Raw genomic sequence first — 21,565 nt, 5'->3', positions numbered from 1 at the left:
TAAAGGAACCACCCAGTGGTGATTGGATGCCAAGTGTAAGAGACAGAAACAGAAAGGCAAAGATAAGGTGACCCAGGTACAGGTACACAATCCACAAGGGAACAGAGAGACAGAGAGATGGCGGAGACAACAGCAGGAGGCATGGAGACTCAGCAGCACCCAGTATTTGGAGCAAGAGCCGGATAGATCTGGAGGTAACTCAGGGAGGTTGCAGGGCTGAGGGGACCAGAAACTTCAGTCCCTCCGGGTGGCAGGAGGCAGGCCTGCTCTGGGCTGTTGGGCACAGAAGGGTGGGTTGGGCCCTGATTTGCATGATGCTATCTGGCCTCCCCTTACTCCTCCCACAGCTCCTGCCCCATCTATAAGATCTGGGGAAAGAAAGGGCCCCCCACTGCTTCCAGAAGACGTTGAGGATGAAAACAGCTCTGCTCCTCCTTTTGGCCTTGGCTGTGGCCGCTAGCCCAGGTGAGAGGCTGAACCTGGGGACTGGGGAGGGATGGGTAGCTGCAGCTTGATACTAGACACACAGCCCTAGGCAGGCTGGGCCTGACAGGATGTCATCAATGAGGGAAGCTGGAATTTAGGTTCAGAGTAAGCTTAGTTGAGGGGTGCTTGTCTCTTGAAATTTAAAATGAGTTTAACATCCTAACTTACCAGATCATAAATATACACTATTTCAGAATCAGGGAATTTTAGCACTAACTCTTAGAAAAGGGGAGAGAAGAAGAGAGAGAGAAGAGAACTGGAGATATCTTGAGGGGTTTCTCTGACTGCCTTCACCACCTCTTATCTTCCCTGGGCAACACTAGGGTGGTCAAGCTCTCCCTCCAGGCTTTTCAGAACTCAGACCTTTGGGGTGGGGAAGCTTTCCAAAGACCAGGAACATTCTGAGGTCCTTGAAAAGTGCTCTCTCCACTCTTCACTCCCTCTGCTTCCTGACCTCTGCCCAGGGGTGGCATTGGCTAGAACATCCTCCCTAGGGCTCCAAGACACCTTCTGAGCTAAGCACAGAGACAAGCTTTGTGGCGTCTAGGGCAGGAGTTGGGGTGATAAATTCTGAAGTCTCTGTTGTGACAAAGACCTTTTGAATGACTTGATAACCCTCATCCTTCAGCCCAGGCACTCCGATGTCATGAGTGCATCAGCAGTGACAACTGTAGGAATATTCAGACCTGTCCATCCGACTTCTTCTACTGCAGAACAATCACCAAAGGTGAGTGGAAGGCCAAGAGATCAGCCCTAGGCTTGATACTGGGGATGGGTCAGTCATGGTGACAGTGGTGGGTGGTCAAGAGTGGGAGACGTTCTGTGGGAGCCAGGGTACATGGTAGCCTGATACCCTTTCCCCTCCTGTGTGCAGTGGAGCCTCTGAATGGGAACCTGGTGAAGAAAGAATGTGCAAAGACATGCACCACCAACCACAGCCAGCAGGGCCATGTCAGCAGTGGTGCCGAGGTCACACTGTGCTGTAACAGTGACCTGTGCAATGACAGTCTCCACAACATTGCACCTGCACGTGCCCTGCTCAGCAGTGTCACCCTAGGCCTGTCAACGGGCCTCAGCCTTCTCTCTGTTGTGGCGTTCTACCTTTAACACACTGCTAGGAATTTCCCTGGCCCCTTCCTTTCTAGTCCTTGGGGTTCCCACGGTCCATCCTTAGCCATGACGGAGGCACCAGATGCTAAGGTTGGGGGATGCCCTTAAAGGCTGGGGCTGGGTCCTGGTGGGCACCAAGAGCTGAAGACATATAGAGCATAGAGCCTGCCCCAGAACAGGAAGATGTAGCCTGCTCCCCAACATGGAAGATGGGGGACAGCCGTGCTTCATCCCCTCTGATTTTGTACTTGTTCCATTTATTTTTCTACCTGAACCTCTATTTGGAAATAAATGATCTAAAAATGCTGTGTCTGTGTGGAGTGGTGGGTGGGACAGTAGAACCTCTGGTACGTTACCCTGGACAAGCCTTGGCAGCATACAGCAGGAGCGCCTGGCACCTGCCCTGGAAGGCAACTCCATCCCGGAAGGGGCAAACTCTCTCCAAGTCTCATGTGTGTAGGAAGGACAGTGAACCTAGGCCTCAACCCTGAGATTCTGTTTCCCCAGGGTTCCTCAGAGAGTTTTGAGGGCACTGCACATAGCCAAGGTCCCAAGGTGAGTGAAGGATGACCTCACTCATTCCTTAGGGACTCTTCCAGATGTGTATGTTGGGGTGGAAGGTGTGACTCAGTACAAGTTGATAAGATGAGGCTAGAAGGGGCCTGAGCAGAGTACAGCCCTCGGGACCATCTATCTAGGCACACTGCTTGCTTTCCCATGGAATGGGTTCTTGCGGCTGCCGAGGCTCCTGGGTGCTGCTTGGATGTGCGTAGTTTCCCAAATGGGGTGAGACTGTGTGGCTGGATGAGGTATTCAGCAGATACCCAAACATGCAGTCCTCCTTGCTGCTAAGCAGGCTAGCCGTTCCACTGCAGCCGCTATCCTGCAGGCCCTCGAAGGTGGGCCTGTGTGGCAAATCCTGCCCTTTGCAGACAACAGAGGTGTAGTGAGGGCCCCTCTTCTCCTTATGCACCTACACCCTGAACCTTAAAGCACACTAAACACCCTGCTTCCAAAAGAGGGCTGTGAGAGGTGGTATATGATCCAGGCTCCCTAAGTCACTCAGCATCCATGTCTAGGCAAGCAACTGCTTGATCTGGGGTGAGCCCTGTTACCTCCACCCAGCGAGCCTCTTTTTCTGGGGCCCTCCAGGTCCTCACTTAGAGCAAGGTGTGGACTGGATCTGCTGAGCCTGGAATGTTTTACATAGACTCTTACACCCAGTCAGCACTGCCCTGTAATAAGGGTTGGTCTGCTCTAGAGCCACCACCCTGTCTACCAGACACTGTAGGGCACTCATCTACCGTGAGCAAGAGGAATGGAGGGGAAGACCAGGAGGAACGTGTCCCAAGCCCGGAAATTAGGAAGCTTTCCAAGAGCCACAGGAGACACCCTGCATTGGCTGCTGTGTAGTGACTGTTCCCTGGAACTGCAGCCATTTCTGAAGCTGAGGTCTAAGCCTGGTACCAGTGTGCCTCCTAGTGGTCACAAGAGTCAAACATCAGGAGACACTCATTAGGGAATTCTTTGTCAGGCTAACCACAGTCCATCTGCAACACTTCCTACTCCTCTCGATAGGCACTCTGAAGTATTCTGGACATAGAAAACCACCCGCACGTGGAAGTTGGGCAGAGAAGAGGGTTAGGAGAACCCAAGCTGAAGTCCCAACCATTTCCAAGTGTGGAAACAGCCTGGGAGCACAAAGGTGACTTCTAAGTGTCCCCCTATCAGGCCAGACGTAGGAATGCTAGTGGTGAAGATCCCTGGAGACAGGAAAGAATGTGGTCCCACCCCAGAAATCGGGAAGCTCAGTGACCACCTAGCTCCAGGATAGAGAGAAGAGCCAGTGTCACCAGCTGGCTTGTCACTATGATGGCTTGCCACAGCTGACATGGAAAGAACAGCTGTCGTGTGTCATTTTCTGGTGAGACATGAACCACAGGCACGGCATTGATGGTAAAAGAACGGTTCACCCAGGTCCTTTGAGGCTACTTAGAGGAGTGTGTGTGTGAATGGTCACTTGCCGACATAGGTGACTCAAAGGCAGCTATACCGCTAAAGCTCCCACCCCAGCCTGGGGGACAGCTCGTAAAAGGTGCATCATTGTAGAGAGTCTTCTATCTTCCGCCTCTAGAAGCCTGGGGAAGAGGAGAGGATGAATCTTGTGAGCTTTGTGGCTTCCTGAGACTTAAGAGATTTAATTACTTCTTGAGCCTTGTAAACCCCTGTATGTCCAGAGTCTCAATAGCCTCCCTCCTCCACCTTTCAACTAGTAGGGAAAAGTTACATAACCACCATCAAAGAGTGGACACAAGGGGACTGGAGAGATGGCTCAGCGGTTAAGACCGCTGACTGCTCTTCCAGAGGTCCTGAGTTCAGTTTCCAGCAACCACATGGTCTAACCTGGTCCATCTGTAATGGGATCTGATGCCCTCTTCTGGTGTGTCTGAAGACAGCAGCATTGTACAGTGTATTCACATGTATACAGTCTTTAAATTAGCCTCACTCTATCTTCTCACCTGCAGTCTACAGCTCTGGCTTCCCCTGTAGGATGCCACTGGACAGCTGGTACTCCTAGACCTAACCTAAGCTAATTTCTGCAAAGCTGGGAGCTCTTTTCATCTACACATAACTGTGTCTGTGTGCGTGCGTGCGTGCGTGCGTGCGTGCGTGCGTGCGTGCGTGCGTGCGTGCGTGCGTGTGTGTGTAGACTGGGGTCAGTGGGAAGCTGACAGTCCTGTCTCTCATTTCTGTGGTTCCTCCTACAGGAGCTTAGGCCCAACAGAAGGGCCCCAGTAGTGATTCTGGCTGGAGGCAGCTACAACAAGGCACCTAGCAGCCGCATCTGCTAACCCTGGGTGCAATTGGATCTGCAGAAGACATGCCATCCAACCAAGCACAACTAAAGATCAGGTAGGGGCTTCAAAACCAGCTGACCGTGTCTTCTAAGAGGGCCAGCCTACCTGGACCACCTATTGTCCTCACTATCCCAAAGGGTGTGATCTATAGTCTCATTGGTAGCTCAGACTAAGAGCCCATTTCTCACAGAGAACATAAAGACTACCTATCACCTGTTCCTCTAATCATTCACCTGGGTCTGGCTTCTGACAAGTCCGTTCTCTGGTCCAGCCATAGACAAAAGGGAACTGGTGACTCTTCTGGGCATTCTGAGAATGGCCTTTGAGTTGACCTATTCTCTTATTCTTTTGATTGTTCTGTTTCACTGATTCCTCCCCCCACACCTTTTTGGTTTTAGAGAGAGAGAGAGAGAGAGAGAGAGAGAGAGAGAGAGAGAGAGAGAGAGAGAGAGAGAGAGAGAGTGTAGACCAGAGGCTGATGCTGAATATCTTCTCCTATCACTCTCTAACATATGTTTTTGGCTCAAGGCGATTCACTGAAAAGTGGAGCCGGAAGATTTGTCTGGACTGGGTAGCTAGGTAACCCCCAGTGACTCCCAAGCCTTCCTCAGCACTGTGGTTCCAGGCCAACACCACTTAGCCCAGCTTTTAGATATTTCTTTTCTGAGCAATGGTACCTGCTTTGTTTTTACCAAGTACAGGAGTTTTGGTGTCTCCAAACATCAGTTCAGAGTAACATCTCTTCAGAGGGCACCCTCTGTTCTAATAGCTTGTGGACCCTCAGTATCCACAGCGATTAGCCCAGCTTTTCTGTGGCGCTGGGAATCTGAACCCAAGGGACCGTTCTCTCCCTTGCAACACCACTTCCTTGGCATCTCCTACAATAGCGCTTGCATGGCCTCTCACTGTGACTGCATCAGGGGCTCTGATGGGTTGTGTCTTCCTCATCTGCCAGGAATATTTTCTGACTTTCTGATTGATGTTACCGTTGCCCCGTGGGTTATTTAGAAATGCGTTGTCATACAGCTTCTGCAACATTTGTAAAAAAAAAAAAAAAAAAAAACAAAAAACTTCGTTCTGATAACTTTTAAACCTTTGTTGTTGTTATCATCGTTGTTCCTGTCGTTGGGGAGACAGTGCAGGCACACACGTACCACAGCGGAGGAATCAGAGGACATCTTTCAGGAGTTGGCTCTGTCCTTCTGCAGGTGGTTCCGGGGATCAGACTCAGGTGTCGGGCTTGTAGAGCAAGGAGTGCTGTCCACTGAGCCTCCCATCTAACCCCACTGCCGCAGATTTTTAATCGAAGTCCATTGCCGTCCACGGAAAGAACTGTTTGGTTTTGATCCTTACCCATACATCTATTGAGATGTGTTTGGTGGCTGAGAACACTGTCTGTCTGAACTACTTTTCTATTGGTGCAACGAAACACTGTGACTGAGGCAACGTAGAAAAGACAGCACTTAATTTTGGCTTACAGTCTCGGAAGGGAAGAGCCTTGAGTGGAGGAGCAAAGGCACGGCGGCAGAAAGAGCTGAGATCTCGGCTTCGATCCCCACGCAGGAGGCAGAGAGAGCTATCTGGGAATGGTGCGAGTCTTTTAGAAACTTCATCCACCTGCATACCTCCTCCTCCAGGAGCACACCTGTTAGTCCTCCCCAAATGGGACCAAATAGTCAAACCTTTGATTCTACGAGGGCCGTTCTTAAATACACTGCCACATAGTCTTTATGGGTGGTTTGGAGGAACAGGTATGTTTCCTCAGGGACTAGAGTGTAGTGGTTGCTTCTCTCAGTTGTTTTTATTATTTTTATTTATTTATTTATTTATTTTTGAGACAGGGTCCCTCTGTGTAACAAGCCTTGACTACCCTGGAACTTCTTTTGTAAACCAGACTGGCCTCGAACTCACAGAAATCCACCTGCCTCTGCCTTCCAGGCTTACTCCCCTGGGGTGTTTGTCTTAGTTCTAAGGCCCCTTGGATGTGCGTACGCTCCTGCTGGAAGAGTGGCAGGTGCACTCTTCTTCGCTGTTGCTGCAGGATTTTATTTTCTTCCTCACACAACAGGGGAAAAAAGTAGTATTTGTGAAGAACTATTAAATTTTGGCTGCTTTTGAAACACAAAAATAAAATGAAATTTAGCTACATAGAGTAATTATTTAGTTGTATTTTGATGGTAAGAACTGCCTATGAGCCATGGGATTCCTCTAAGGCTTGCTCGCAAGCGTTGCTCTGAATCCTACATAAGGACAGAGGTACAATGAGGTCCTTCCCAGAGTCAGCATGTCCACCTAGTGCAGTTTGGTCTGTGGGAGCAGGGCAGCAGGGGTGAGGAGAGGCTTCGATAAAAGCTGAGGAGAATGTCCAGGAGGTATGCACTAGCTTCTGGATCACTTCTGTGAATCTGCACATAAGAGGGTGCATTCTGATGCCCAGCAATGCCCAACTACCTGAAAGACCTTTCTCTGGAGATTGAGCATTCAGAAGGCAGGCTAGGGGCGGAGTTTGAGCGGTCTCAGGGGCGGAGCGTGTGTCCTGGGGGCGGGATGGGGCGGGGCCAGTAATGAGGGGCGCTGCGGATCTGTTGCGGTGGCGGAGCCTACTCCACCTGCCTGCGATGCGGTACAAACACCGCACGAAGTGTGTACAGATTCACTGTCAGACTGCGGGAGGGACCTGGGAGCGGCCACGGGTGAGTTTCCATGACAATAGGTATCGTGGTGGTGAAGGGCAAGAGCGAGGTCACTCCGCACCCAGACAGCCCCGGGAGTCCTCCCCAAGCAAGACTGCAGTCTTTCGGGCGGAGCTCCCTGAGAGGGGGCAGGCTCACCGGAGCCGCAGGCCTGGCCTGATTCAGGACCTCGGTATCCTGGGCCGGCACCTGGAAAATGGGTCATGAAGGGTGGGTTGTCTTCCGGGAGGGTATTTTGGTACCCCTACAGCCCGGAGCCGGCTCGAGTCTATAGACAGGGAGGAGAATATTAGTTCACATCCCCCTCCAACAGTCCCAAAGGCCAGACCCAACCTATGGAGCTCTGTCTTGGGCAAGCATCGTCTGGCGTGCATCCTAAGAGCCTTTAGGTGGGAGCTGAGCACTCATCATGGCCCCTTCCGCTGTGGAGAAGCACTCACACATCAGTCTACACTTTCCTGCGCGCGGGGCGGGGGAGGGGGACTTCACGCAGCAAGAGCAAGCGCGAGAAAGACCCCCTGCCCCATAAACAGTCTAAACCTCGGTTCCAGTCTTATTTTGCTGAGCCTCTTGCACTCTGGGCTTTGTCAGAAGAGACTGCTTGCCAAGTCTCAATAAGGCCCCTGCAAAAAAGACCCCCTGGGTGAAGTTCTCTTTGTGTTTGACATTCAAGGACCCTGGGGCCTCCCGATTTTCATTGATGTTGCCCGTTCCTCCGCTTCTTTAGCTCTGTCCACCCCCGCTTTTTGCTTGCTTTTGGTCTTCTGTTGGATCGCTCCATATCCTACTCCCTATTCCCTCCTCCCATCTCCAGGTAACTGGAAATTAGTGATACCCACTGAGCTGGGAGGCTCTTGTGACTGCCCCAGCCCAGCTGTCATCACAAGTCTCTTATCATCGTCTATGCAAGGCTGCTTTATCACTAGGAGACCAAGAGCTCAAGCAGGGCCTCTGTGCCCTGCTTCTTCCCTGACCTGAGTTGGATCCAGGACCAGCTGCTGTCCTCCTGTTCCCTCCGACACTGTCCTCACAGCTCCGTCATGACCCACTTGCTGACAGTATTCCTGGTGGCTCTGATGGGCCTGCCTGTGGGTAAGGTGGACAGAGGCTAGAGGGACCCCGTTGAAGGCTGACCCCGGGAAAGGCAGGTGGAGAGAGGGCAGGCTGGCCAGAACCCAGTGGGAGTGGGAGGTTGCTTGGGGACAGCTAGGGTCTGACTGGCAGGAAAATGATCTCTTCCTGCTCTCTGGCCCCCATCCTGGTTCACAGCCCAGGCTCTGGAGTGCCACGTATGTGCCTACAATGGAGACAACTGCTTCAAACCCATGCGATGCCCCGCCATGGCCACCTACTGTATGACCACGAGAACTTGTAAGTCTGGCATCCTGGAGGGAGTCTTCCACCGGCCCTGGTGGACAAGCTAAGATTGAGCCATCCAAGGACCCCATCCTCTCACTGTAACCTTCTTGTGTCTGTCCCCTGCAGACTTCACCCCGTACCGGATGAAGGTGAGGAAGTCCTGTGTTCCCAGCTGCTTTGAGACCGTGTATGATGGCTACTCCAAGCACGCGTCTGCCACCTCCTGTTGCCAGTACTACCTGTGCAATGGTGCTGGCTTTGCTACCCCAGTGACCTTGGCCCTAGTCCCGGCACTCCTAGCTACCTTCTGGAGCTTGCTATGAAGAGCTTTGTTCCCCAAACCAGACCCCCTCAAACACAACACTCTTTAAAAAAAAAAACAGTTACCCCCTCTCGCCCACTTGCTTCACCCAACCCTCTTCCCTCTGAGACTCCTCTGCCATGAGGTTCCGTGGCTGTCTATGAAAGGACTGATGCCATCCAGATACCTCACTCCAAGGTCATTTTCAGAAGGCTGATGTGTGGACCTGGAATGTGCCCAGTCATGGGTGGGGCAGGCTCGGCTCCTCCTCTACCCAGGATCAGGGGCATCTGGGAGAGTGATGTTTATGGGGGGAGGGGTCATTGCTTAAGTCAAGGAATACTGGTTTAATAGAATTGGTAGCCAAACTCCACCTTCATAGTGTCAGGACCCTGCCTCAGTCTACCCAGTAGAGGATAGGTCTGCTGGAGGTGGGGGTGATAATGAACTGGCTAGAAGCAGAGAAAGATTCAGCAGAGCTGTCTCCTAAATCCAGCAGTTTCCCAGGGCAAACGTGATGTGGAAGCCATGTGAGGAAGCCCTTGTTGTTCCTACTTATCTGAGGAACTCTGCCAGACCTGCCCTCAGGATAGCCATTGGCCAAGGGTTGCTAGCAACGGCTTCATTTCCATAGGCCACTGAGATCCCTCCAGCCCCAGCTCAGCCAGCCCTTTGACCTCCACTACAGTCCCTCATTCACACACTGGCTGTTGGGACTTGAGGCTGGCAGGGACATGCGGGCGGGCGGGTGACCCATGCTATATTTTGTCTGGCTTGCACACTGGCCAGAGCTATTCTGGGCATGGCAGGATGGGATCAGAGGCAGTCAGAGCAGGTTAGTGGGGTAACTGAGACAGGGACGCAGACTTTAACCAGACTACCCAGGTCCCGTAGGCAGCTCCTATGTCCTTCAGTCTCTTGGTAAGTTATTGGGAGACGAGTGTACAGAGAGCCAGCCCAATCCCTAGGTGACTGCCTGTGATATCTGTGGTGGCTGAAGACTGCTGGGTATCAAGTCTCAGGAGAACCCAGCCCAGATTTAGGAGACGCCGATCTACCTTTCATGCCGTGTAGTTGTCTCTGAGAGCCTTACCCTGCTCTCCAACTAGTACTCCAACTCATGTGCCACTGAGGAACCCCGCTGAAGCTGGCCCAGCCCAGGGGTCAGGATGCTGGCCAGTGTCCATATAGTGGGATTACCTATGGCGAGTCCTAGTGGTCACTATGTCTCAAATGTTTTTTCCAGATCTCCCATGGCAGAAGCTCAGGGACACAGAGGGGCCTGGGGAACTTCCTCCCTGTTCTCGGCAGACCTGAGCTCTGTCTGCTGCTAGAGCTGATGTGCTTTTCTGCCTCAGTTTCCTCCTCCTCTGGGGATAGGCCACTGGAGGATTTGGGAGGGGGAGGGCATTCTGCTGATAGGCTTGCCTAGACTCTCAGGCATAGGAACTGTGGGGCTTTATTACATAGGTGAATTGGGTGGGAAATGGCTTGGAGCTGAGGAGACATTGACTACCCTGAGGGAAGACGAGTCTCAAGGCCAGGAAGGGGGAGAGTGAAATGCACATGCACGTGTGCACGCAGGCTGTGGTTACAGATGGCTGTGGTGACCCCTGAGGTCTAGGCAGGATGCTGGGATGAAGCCAGTGCTGCCCGGACCTGAGCTTGCATGGAACACACACACACACACACACACACCAAGCAGCCAGCATTGGGGCTGACCTGTGGAAGCCATAGGACACTGACAAGGAGGGTCAGAGGCGGGCCCCTGACTCAGTGGGTGAGGCCTGGGAAACATTATCCTGTTACCCTGCTTGTGCAAGTTCATTGTCCCCAGTTAGGTGGCATCCTCAGCCAAAACTGGGAGGAGCCGGAGATCAGGTTCCCCCACCTACCACAAGGGGGTGCTGTGGTAGAGGCTTGATTATCTGTGGCCCCAAAGCAAAGCACTGCGGCTGCTGCAGTGCTGGGGTCAGCTTCTTTCGCCTGCCTCTGGACACCGACCAGATAGGCCCCACAGTGGCCACACTGCCACTCAGCCCTGCAGGAAGCTCTGTGCCTAGCTAGCCTGTCCTTGGTGCTTAGCATAGAGCCCCAAAAGGTGCTCAATTAATACAGGGCCAAGCCTGCCAGTGAGAGGTGCAGGTTAGGGGAACAGTCCCAGATGGCCTGTCCTGAATCCTGTCTGGGCTGCTGTGATGAACATCTGTCTAGCCCACTGCAGGTGACTCTCCACTCTCCACAGCGGTTCTGCAAAAGCATACGGGGAGGTCATTCCTGCCCCCCTTTGACAGGTAAAGACACTGAGGCACGGAAGAGTGAGGCACTTCGTTCTCCTCAGCCATTCGTCTTTCCAGTACCAACCCATTCAACTACGGGTACTCCTCCAACGGCTGGGGTTCTTTGAGGCTGTGCACCCACGAGATGATAGTGGCTTCATAAGCCAGAGAATTTCAGAGTGAAGTGTTGTCAGAGCCTATGAACCTGAAACTTTAGAACTGGAGGTCTGAGGGGTTGAGCGGAAGGCCAGGGGTATCCAGCCCTGTGTGTGGATACAGAGGGGGTGGGGAGCATGGGATGGAGTGGTAGAGAGAAGTACAAAGAAACGTCAGCCTTTGTCAGGGCTAATGCTGTCAGGGACGAGGGCTCAAGGCCGTTGAGTGTTCTCACACTGTGATAAACAGTGGCCCCTCAACACCGGGGTGTCCAGGGCAGCTGGCAGCAGTTATCTATAGAGCTGCCATGTGGAAGTGTCTTGGTAATCACTGGAGAGAGGCTGCTGGACCGCACAGTGAGACACACATGGAGTGCGTGTACTTCAGTGGGATTTGATGAAGCCGGGTCAGCACATGAAGTCAAAACATACTTCAGGGCAGAGAGAGGTGTCTGGTCTGGTCCACCAGAGAGAAGCTGTCCAGTGAGAGCCATGCTCTGCCACTGTCTCTGTGATTGGCTTCCCCAAAAGCAGATGAGGAGAGGAGTGGTGCCGAGCACCCACGTCTTCATCTCCTGCAGCAAGCACATGAGTCCGCATTCTGAAACTCTAGAAAGATTTTCAGGAGTAGGGTAGCCCTTTGCTTTGGTGCGTGGTTACTTCCTGGTAAGCACCATGGCACCCTGTAGCACGGAATGACCTGGGCTCCTCAAGCCCAGACTCAGGTTCCAGCCATCTCATCGGTGAAATGACAGTGACAGTGCACTCTCTACTGGCTCTTGGAGGTCCCTTGCCTGGGGTCTGCACAGAGGCGGCCCCAAAGGATGCATGGATCTGTGATGTCTTGCACTTCCCTTGGTTGTGTCTCTGCCAACCCCAAGCTCTCACCCAGCAAGGACATGAAATCCACTTTTATGCCACATCTCCCTTCCCCCAGCCAGCTCCATGTACCTCTACTTCAGAGTGGCCCCGTCAATGTCCATCCCCCACGGAATGAATAAACAAGTGAAGGACGTGTGTCTCTCTTTCTCTCACGCCCTTCTGTCTGAACTCACAGCTTACCCATCCAGATTGGCTTGGTGGGTCATTCTGACCCTGAAGGTCTTTGGCTCCTGTCCTCATATCCGAGCTATCCAGGGAAAGGGAGGTATTAACAGGATACCCGGGGCTCACTAAAAGTCACCTCCATACTGTGGAAAGAGGCAGGCCCACCGGTCCCCATCTATGGACTGACAAGCCTTAGGGAAGACTGAGGAACTGGGTGGGAGACACTGGACCGAAACCCCTACTTCTGCTTTCGTCTGGCTTTCTGATTCCAGATCCCACATCCTTGTTAATTAATTCTCAGGAAGAGTCTGACTCTACCAGCTCCTCTCTCAGGACCTCCGGTCCTTTGCCCTGTCCAAACCCCAAGTTTGGGGATCCCGTAAAGAATGGAGGTCAATCAGAAGTACTTGGACAGGCAGAGTAGACACATGGGGTCTCTTGCATGGTCTCAGCCCCCATTCTATTGACAGAATGACCTCTGCCCTGCAATATGCTGTTTTTGTCTCTTTATCCCAACCTGGGACCTTTTTAACACCAAAGCTTTCCTCTCCTGCTGCCACCATGCCAGTATCATCCCTTGACAGATAGCACTCACCCCTTCTTCCCAGTACCACCTGTACAGCCTCGATTCTCTGGCTCTCCTAGTCCTGGGCAGGACAGAACAAGACTGAAGCCTGATTTAGCAGATGAGGAAACTGGTCCCTCAAAAGCGTGGCCATCATAATCCATCTAGAGTGAGCTGCCGAGGAAGACATCCTAATTTCACCCGGCCCAGGCTCCAGTGTCTGTCTCCAGTCCGTCCCGCTTTCGAGTGGAGCTGAGGACTGCTTGGTGTGCCCTGTCCTCTGTGCAGCTGAAGGGTGAGGTGGACCTGGACTGAGCTTCCAGTCTGAGCCTTGGGCCTGATGTCTGGCACACCCCTACTCCATGGAGGAGGGAAGAAGGCTTGTGAAATCATACCTGGGTCCCCAGGGCCACATAGCAACAAGCTCTGCCAGCTCCCATCTGAGGCAGGTTGCAAGTGACTCAGGGCTGGGAGCCAGCAGCAATGGGAGGTGAGGGTGGAGCAGGAGCCACAAGCAGGTATAAGGGGCGGCCAGGGAGTAAGCCTCATCCATCCTTAACGCGAAGAACATGAGGCTTCTCTTCTGGTTCCTTCTGGCCGTGGTCTTGAGCATGGAGCTAGGTGAGTCAGGGATGTGGCTGCCTTCTCTGCTACCCTTACTTAGCACCGTCCTTCCAGCCTGAGCCACCACTGGGTACCCCTTTCCTTTCTCCTCTCCCCAGCCTTGACCCCAAGACCCTCCCTATCTGCAAGCTTCTGTCTTCTGCCACTGACCTTCATAGATCCCTAAACCCTCTTCTCTGGACCCCACAACACTCAGTCCTCATGTTTATTTTTCAGTTTGAAACCTACCCACACACATCCCCAACTCCATAGCAACACCCTTGCACACTGGCAAGCATTGCACACCTCTGGTACTTTGGCCCCCTCCAGCCCCGGGTCCCCAGCCTGTCCATCCTCTACAGCCAAAACTCTCTCCTGGCACCCTTCTACCTCCTCGCTTAGATTCCATCTGTTTCGACTTCCCAGGGTGAGTTCATCCAGTTGACTTTCAGTCCCCTTGAACTTCTAGACCCTCTGGGCTAGCTAGCTCCACTTGCTTCAGTAAGGGGAGCTTTGACTCCAGTGCCTGCTGCTGGTCTCCCAGGGACGCCCACAAATATCATTGTCTATTCCTGGCCCTGCCGTCATTTAGTGGAGCCCAAGTTGTCCCTATATCCATCCCCAATCGATGACTGAGCAAAGAGATAGTTGCCTCTGTGAGCAATCAGCAAACCGTGCTCCAGACTCAGCCAGCCCCAGCTCCCTGGAGCCTCGCCTAGCAAAACCGTGGTTCCCATCACGGGTGGGGATGCTCCAACGTTTGGGGTCCACCTGAGGTGTGAGGTGGGGGTTCCATGTGTACATCTCTGGCTCTAATTCACTCTTCTTGGACTGGTCTTAATGGGGACCCTTTGATCTGAGGAAGTCTGAACTATTGACCCCCTAAATGCTGCCCAGTATTTAGCACAGAACATCTCTACTTTGATGGCCCTGAGCTCAAGGCTTAGAGACATTTTGTCTCTGTCAGGGCTGAGGTTTCAGAGGGGGTGTTCAGCCACGGGCCATCTCCATCTTAGCCAATGCTCTAGTACTTCAGGAGCATCTGTGAGCCTGAGACAGTTCTCCACACTGGGGCCTTCCAGGCTCTTCCTTCGTACCTGCCCCTCAAGACAAAAGCCTCAAGCCTGACCACTTAGAAGGTGGAGGGATCCGTCTCCAAGAGCCTCTCTCAGCATCCTCCATGTCCTACATCTTTGCTGGGTGGCCTGCTCAGCCACCCCTGGGTAATGCCATCTCCCCAGGCCTCAACACAGCCTGGGAAGGGTAAATTCCATCCTAAGCTGACCCCAGAGTGAGAAAATAAGACCGGAGGAAGTCAACTGTCCCTGGTAACACTGCAGTGGGATTGGACCTGGTGGAGTCTGCTGTCTCGGGGCTCATTCTACTGTCCCTCCTGCCTTCTCTGAAACACTCTCTCTATGAGCAAGTGACTACCTGGACATCTGTCCCTATGACCCTACACTGTGCCCAGAGCCTATTTCCTCCTGAGAACTAAACCTTCCTGGCTTCCTTGATGACAAGACAAAGACCCCAAGAGGGACAGTTTTCTTTCTCTTAGTGACCCAGCTCCTGTCCCAGTCCTGGAGCTCATTCTGTCATTAATTCTCTGAATATCAGAGCCTCATCAGTGAAGCAGGGTCCAGTATGATGGATGCTTGGGGGTGGGTGTTGAGGAGAGGGAAGGGATCCCCACTCATCTCCAGAACCCTAGTGAATAGGAGTGGGGAGACAGATGTAAGTACGGACATAACAAGGCCAGCTCGTGGTGGCTATACCAAAGGCGAATCTCTGTCCCAGAGCTGAGAAGCTCCCACGGAGGAGACAGCCTATGAGCTGGGGCTTGCTTATGCCACATGGATGATGGGAAGGTGAGCCTGGGCAAAGCTAGGAGGCATGGAGAGGAAGAGAAATGGGACTTGGGGCCAGCCCAATTCTCCCCAGCACTTTGTCAGCCACAGAACCCATGTTCAGTCTGTTTAGTGTCTTCAACATCCATGGGACAGCTACAGAAATTTTTGACTTTTGCTGCTACCTTTCTGTGCCCCTGGCTATGGCTGCTTGGTAGGGGCTGGTAAACAGTCAAGGCAAGCAGTGGGCACCTTGCTGTGGTAGGGACTTCCTGTCTGTCCACCTGCTCTATAGTACCTAGGATGAAGACCTCTGAGACTGGCCCGCACAGACCAGCAAACTTACATGTGAGGTCTGGTAGAGGTGTGGCCGTAGTAGGAGCCCCAGGGAGGAGCCAGCTTCCTGTCTCAAACACTACTCAGTGGCTCAGGTAGGATGGGACTTCCCCTAGGAGTTTCCCCATTCAGTGTCAGCTCAGGACTTGAACAGAGCCAGTGTGCAGCAGTATGATGGGTCATGGAGAATACCGAGGCCTGTGCATGGGGTTAGGGACTTCAGAATCCAAGGAAGAAAGCTTAAAGAAGAGAGAGGGAGAAAGATGCAGAGAGGACAGGAAGAGGCAGGGAGACAGGTAAGGGAATCCTGAGAAAGCAAGAGAGCAGGGTAGGCCACGCACCTGACTGGTGAGTCTCTGGGCTGGATGCAAGACCTGTGATCTAGGATTTTCCAGAAAAATGGCCAGTAGAACTCAGAAGGCTTCCACTTTCCCTCTGCCTGGCCTTGACCTGTATTCTTTGCTAACTGGATAAAGATTCTATCATTTCAGCCCATAGAACAGAGACCCAAAGGCTAGAAATGATTTTTCTCAGGTCCCTGGAAGTAAAGAGGGGCATGGCTAAAGTCTCAGTCCCCCATCCCTCCCATCCCTGGTCTTCAGGAGCCCGAACCTGTACTCCCCTTCCCCAGAAGTTCCACCTCTGCTCCATCCAGCCCTTGGTGCTCTGGGCAGAGGAACACAGACCAGCTGGCTCTGATATGATCACTGTCTCTCACACCGTGGTAGGCTGAGCATTGGGATTTTGCTTAGCCCTTCTTCCAAGGTCTGGAGGGGCCTTGCAGCTCGTGGGAGGCTGGGCTACAGAGCTATGGGGTTGGCCTGAGGATGGAAGAAGGTACCAGAGCAGGTGCTAACCTCTGCAGGTGCTAACCTCTGCAGGTGCTAACCTCTGCAGGATTTGCTCACCAGCTGCCCTGTCTCCTTCTGTCTGTAGCTGTAACACAGGGCATGTTTTGCCACCTGTGCAAAGGATTTGGAGGCTGCTCTCATCCTTTCGGCTGCCCAGGGAACACCACCCACTGTGTCATCATTGCCACCCGTGAGTGTGATGGGAGGGGTGGGCTGGATACGCCCGTCTTGCACTGAGAGCTGGCTCACTGGGCAGGCAGAACCCAGAGCCCAGCAGGTCAAGAACACAGCAGGAATATGTCTGGCAGCCTCTGTCTGGGTCAGGGACCAGGCAGGGTCTTTCAGTGCTTGAGGGTAGCCCTCAATACAGTGGCGATGGGATAGGGGTTTGGGCAGCTTCAGGAAGCGCGATGGTTTCTCTCTTGTCCCCCAGGGTCTCCCATCAGCTTTACAGACCTGCCTCTGGTGACGAAGATGTGCTACAATACCTGTCCTGATGTCCCCAGCTTGGGCTTGGGCCCTCATGTTTCCATCGTTTGCTGCCAGTCTAATCTCTGCAACAGGGACTGACACACTCCTCCGCTACCAGCCAGCTCCACAGAGCCATGCCATCCATGTCCCCTGCTCAGGCCTGGTCCTTGGAGATCATTCCACCTTGATCATCCCAAAGCCCGCGGGTTCATACTTCTTCAGGAAGTTCTGAATGAAGTCCTGTTTAAATCTTCTGTGGTACAAACTTAAGATCCTATCTGTGGGTCACCCTCAGTATCAACAAATCCCCCAATAAAAGCTACCTGGATCCATGTTTGCCTGTGGAAGCAGTGTGTCAGGCACTAGGATTCAGACAATCCCCTATCCCCTCCCTATCTCTTGTCAGTCATGGCCTCCTTGGCCCAGGCTGTCTACGAAAGCCCCCACTGACCTTCTCTCTTCTACTAAGAGCCTGCCTATCTCCAGTAGACACAGGGACTGAAAGTCACAGGGGCCTGCAGATGGCTGGTTCTGCTCTTGAGCAGGTTACGAGGAGGAGCTGAGTCTGCAGGCACTTGAGGAATGCCCTGAGTATTACCCTGATCTGGGGCTGATATGCAGAGAAGTATCCCACAGTTGAGATTAGGGGCCAAGGATCTGGGGCTGAGAGCTGGGGAGCACTCTAACCTGGGCTGGGGAGCACTCTAACCTAGGACTGAGAGCTGGGGAGCACTCTAACCTGGGCTGGGGAGCACTCTAACCTAGGACTGAGGGCTGGGGAGCACTCTAACTTGGGCTGAGGTCTGGGGAGCACTCTAACCTGGGCTGAGGGCTGGGGAGCACTCTAACCTGGGTTGAGGGCTGGGGAGCACTCTAACCTGGGTTGAGGGCTGGGGAGCACTCTAACCTGGGCTGAGGGCTGGGGAGCACTCTAACCTGGGCTGAGGGCTGGGGAGCATTCTAACCTGGGTTGGGGTTGGGGAGCACTCTAACCTGGGCTGAGGGCTGGGGAGCACTCTAACCTGGGCTGAGAACATTTAAAGAACACCCTTGATCTGGGGTTTGGGGCACTGGATAAGCACGCTAACCTGCGCTTGAAGGCTGAAAGGAACCCTGAACTGGATGGAGTCAATGAGCACACTCACTCTGAATGAGATTTCAAAAGTCTCTCACAGATGCACAGTTGAGCATGTGGAGAAGAAGGCTCTGCAGAGGAGGAATGGTATCCACTGACTTCAGGCCTTTGGGGATCATCCACCTCTCTTGTCAGGAGCTCTTGGGCAAACCTGCTATCTTCTTGGCCTTGCGTCTCTGGCACTTTGTCCCGTTCTGTCTTTCCTACCATGTCCTTGCCTGGTTTGCTTTGCCTATGTCTCCCAGAAGGCTGCCCACACCCTGTGGCAGGAACTCTGCCTCTGGGTACCCATCAGGAATCTGCAGGGAGAAAGTGGTGCCCTGGGGCAGTTGACCAGAGCTGCCCAGACAGCATATCCACTCACCTTAGTATGGACACGGGGAATTAAATGCCCAGAATTTGTGCCCAGTAAATATTTAATTCCCATTTCCCACTAGGCCTGGGGATAAGTTTCTGGCTCCTGGTTTCGGAAGACCAGAGGCACGTCGTCACAGTTGGTACCTGCCAGGAAACACACAGGCAGGCCCTGCCCTGGGCTTGCGTGTTCTCTGCTTGGCAAAGTTCTCACAAAAATAAACACTTGCCAAAGGTGACACCCACAAGGAGGGCAATGTCCAAGCAGAGAACAACTGACAGAAAACTGGAGCCTCACCGTCAGCCAAAGCATGGAAAAGAAGTAGCTTGTGCCAGCAATGCCCCAAGGAATGACAGTGTTGCTCAAGGCAGTGGGGAAGGACATCTCTCTGCTGTACCACCACCAAAGCAAGAAAAGATGGTTCCAGTCCTCTCTCCCAGGTTAAAAGACACAAAGTAAAAACAAAGCCCTTTTGTTTGTTTTGAGAACTGGTCTCATTGTATATAGCCCAGGCTGGCTCCTACCTCAGCTTCCTGTGACTGAAAACAGATTCCATAAAGGCTAGCTCGTTCAGAAGCTTAAAAGGCCTCAAACTTGACTCTAATCTCATGATTAGATTAATCGGATGATTAAATTCAGGGCTATGGTCTGACCTGGAAGTGGTGCCCCTGGGCGTACACACAAGTAGAAACATGTCCCGGGGCAGAGCTATTCACACACAGTGGCCACAGGGTGGAAACCTACATACCCACTCCTGTGAGGGAACACATACAATGTGACATGTTCAGGGGGGAAATCCCTGGGGTGAGGTACTGACCCACGCTTTTGCAGGGTTGGCCCTGAAAACAGTACAGAATACTGCATTCCTTAGGACTCTGCATGCAATGGCAGGGGTTTAGGAACTGGAAACAGATGAAGGGAGAGCATCGGGCAGGAGGCGAAACCCCAAGTGTTTCCATTCAGTATCTCTGGTCATTAAATATTCATACATTTCCTTGGCCGCTCTAAACATCAGAGTCTCCAAGAGTAGAGTATGTATTTGGGGGGTGACTGAGCACTTCAATGGAGTCAACAGAGGCTGCGGCAAGGAGAAAGGCAAATGGGGAAGTGTGCCCAAGCTGCTTGGGTATAGCGGTCCGTTGGTCTTAGACGTGTGGGTCAGGGCTTGGCATCTGTGGTCGGAGGAAGTGGCTCCATGGTGATGTCCAGGGCACTCTGTCTGGAGCGCTGCAGTTACAGAAGTCTGCATGTCACAGGCTGGGCATGCAAAGCACAGGGCGTATGCAGAGCAAGGAATCTCCCGCAAGGCTCCTGAGGAAACCATTGTCTCAGGCAGGTAGGCAGGAGCCTTCCCGTCACCACTTCCTTCCTGTGTCTAGTTTTTCTGGGTCTGACAAGAAAGTTCTCATCAGCTTTCAGGTTTTGTTTGGTTTTGTTTTTTTGTCATCCAGCAAGCATTCGCACATTCTAGCTGGCCATTCTCCAGGTCAACACAACTCCGGTACCAGCTATGTGTGGCCCACATGAGAGCCTACAGGTTGAGGGCTCTGTCCCCAAGGCTACACTACCTCTTGGTCTTTCCATATGGTGTTTTGGCATCTTTGGTCTTCTTCTTCTTCTTCTTCTTCTTCTTCTTCTTCTTCTCTTCCTTCTTCTTCTTCTTCTTCTTCTTCTTCTTCTTCTTCTTCTTCTTCTTCTTCTTCTTCTTCTTCTTCTTCTTCTTCTTCTTCTTCTTCTTCTTCTCCTTCTCCTCCTCCTCCTCCTCCTCCTCCTCCTCCTTCTCCTTCTCCTTCTCCTTCTTCTTCTCCTTCTTCTTCTTCTTTTTTAAGATTTATTTATCTATTATGTATAGTGTTCTGGTTGCGTGTGTGCCTGCAGGCCAGAAGAGGGCATCGTATCTCATTACAGATGGTTGTGAGCCACCATGTGGTTGCTGGGAATTGAACTCAGAACCTCTGGAAGAGCAGCTGGTGCTCTTAACCTCTGAGCCATCTCTCCAGCCTCTTGGTCATGCTCTTGGTTTTTTTTTTTTTTTCGAGCTGAGGACTGAACCCAGGGCCTTGCGCTTGCTAAGCAAGTGCTCTACCACTGAGCTAAATTCCCAACCCCATGCTCTTGATTTTTAAACAAACAAAAAAAATGGTCGAACGCATCACCTGATTTCTTGGGGTCCACATAGGGACAGCAGGACCTCAATACCTTTCTAGGCACGGATAATTTCTCATTATCTTCCCAAGAACCCCGTAGCCTCTTGTGTTAAGCAACCCAGAAGCTGAGAGTCCCATCCCTATGGGATTTTTTAGAGGTTTCATTATGTGAGCGTGATTGGTTACAACATTGGCCACTGGTGATCAGCTCAGCTTTCAGTCCCTCTCCTGTCCTCAGAGGAGACTTAGGGTGGGGATTTCCCCACCCACCGATTGAGCTGGTATCTGTTAGGTGATCAGCCCCGTCCTGGAACTACTGAGGGGCATCCATCCACCTGTCATTCATCAACTTATAAAAGACACTCAAGAGCTTTCGGGAGCTGCGTGTTAGGAAACTTGGCTGAAAACCAAGGGTGTCTTTCACAATGCCAGAGAAATGGAGGGATGGTACAATAGCTGGGAGCATGGGCTTCCTGTCTGAGACAATGGGACACAGCAACCCAGATGGCGTTTACAGATGTCCGTGGCTATGCCAAAACTGTTGAGCTCTGCAGTGCAATTTCCCCACCCACCCTCTTCAGCATGTCAGTATGTAGCCCAAGCTGGCCTCGAACTCACGGTAATCATTCCTCACGCAAATGCAGGGGTTACAGCTGGGTACCACCGCACTCAGCCGATGATACACTTTGGAACATGTGAGCTGCCAGGTGTGGGAGATATAGTCAACAAAGCCGCAGAAAATTAGAAAGAACAAAGCACCCTGGCGCACGCCTTTCGTCCTAGAACTCAGGTGGCAGAGTCAGGTAGATTCCTGAGTTCAAGGCTTGCCTGGTCTACAGAGTGAGTTCAGGACAGGACAGGGAGACATAGAGAAACAACAACAACAGCAACAAAAGAAAAGATAAAGATAAACGTAACCCGAAACTGAGAGTCACAGATCACCATACAAGAATCTATCAACTAATAC

General features: G+C 52.4%; 3 protein-coding genes across 3 annotated transcripts; all 3 read left to right on the top strand.

The window, feature by feature from the left end:
* Nucleotides 1-367: 367 nt before the first annotated feature.
* On the top strand, nucleotides 368-1,902 carry Ly6d (lymphocyte antigen 6 family member D). Its single transcript, XM_032890870.1, has 3 exons — nucleotides 368-465; nucleotides 1,115-1,213; nucleotides 1,361-1,902. The coding sequence occupies exons 1-3, from the start codon at nucleotides 414-416 to the stop codon at nucleotides 1,591-1,593; spliced, it is 384 nt and encodes a 127-aa protein (XP_032746761.1). The 5' UTR covers nucleotides 368-413; the 3' UTR covers nucleotides 1,594-1,902.
* Nucleotides 1,903-7,000: 5,098 nt separating this feature from the next.
* On the top strand, nucleotides 7,001-9,180 carry Lynx1 (Ly6/neurotoxin 1). The gene is made up of 4 exons (XM_032916630.1): nucleotides 7,001-7,147; nucleotides 7,962-8,239; nucleotides 8,417-8,518; nucleotides 8,633-9,180. The coding sequence occupies exons 2-4, from the start codon at nucleotides 8,188-8,190 to the stop codon at nucleotides 8,827-8,829; spliced, it is 351 nt and encodes a 116-aa protein (XP_032772521.1). The 5' UTR covers nucleotides 7,001-7,147; nucleotides 7,962-8,187; the 3' UTR covers nucleotides 8,830-9,180.
* A 4,242-nt stretch (nucleotides 9,181-13,422) lies between these two features.
* Nucleotides 13,423-17,294, top strand: LOC116912536 (secreted Ly-6/uPAR domain-containing protein 2). The gene is made up of 3 exons (XM_032916641.1): nucleotides 13,423-13,474; nucleotides 16,576-16,680; nucleotides 16,924-17,294. Exons 1-3 carry the CDS (start codon nucleotides 13,423-13,425, stop codon nucleotides 17,058-17,060), a joined length of 294 nt encoding a protein of 97 aa, XP_032772532.1. The 3' UTR covers nucleotides 17,061-17,294.
* The last annotated feature ends 4,271 nt before the right edge of the window (nucleotides 17,295-21,565 follow it).

Source organism: Rattus rattus, chromosome 1 (genome assembly GCF_011064425.1).
Source record: "Rattus rattus isolate New Zealand chromosome 1, Rrattus_CSIRO_v1, whole genome shotgun sequence".
In the NCBI taxonomy this organism is placed as follows: domain Eukaryota; kingdom Metazoa; phylum Chordata; class Mammalia; order Rodentia; family Muridae; genus Rattus; species Rattus rattus.
Note: the sequence above shows the minus strand (reverse complement) of the source record. Positions and strands in the feature narration are given on the sequence as shown.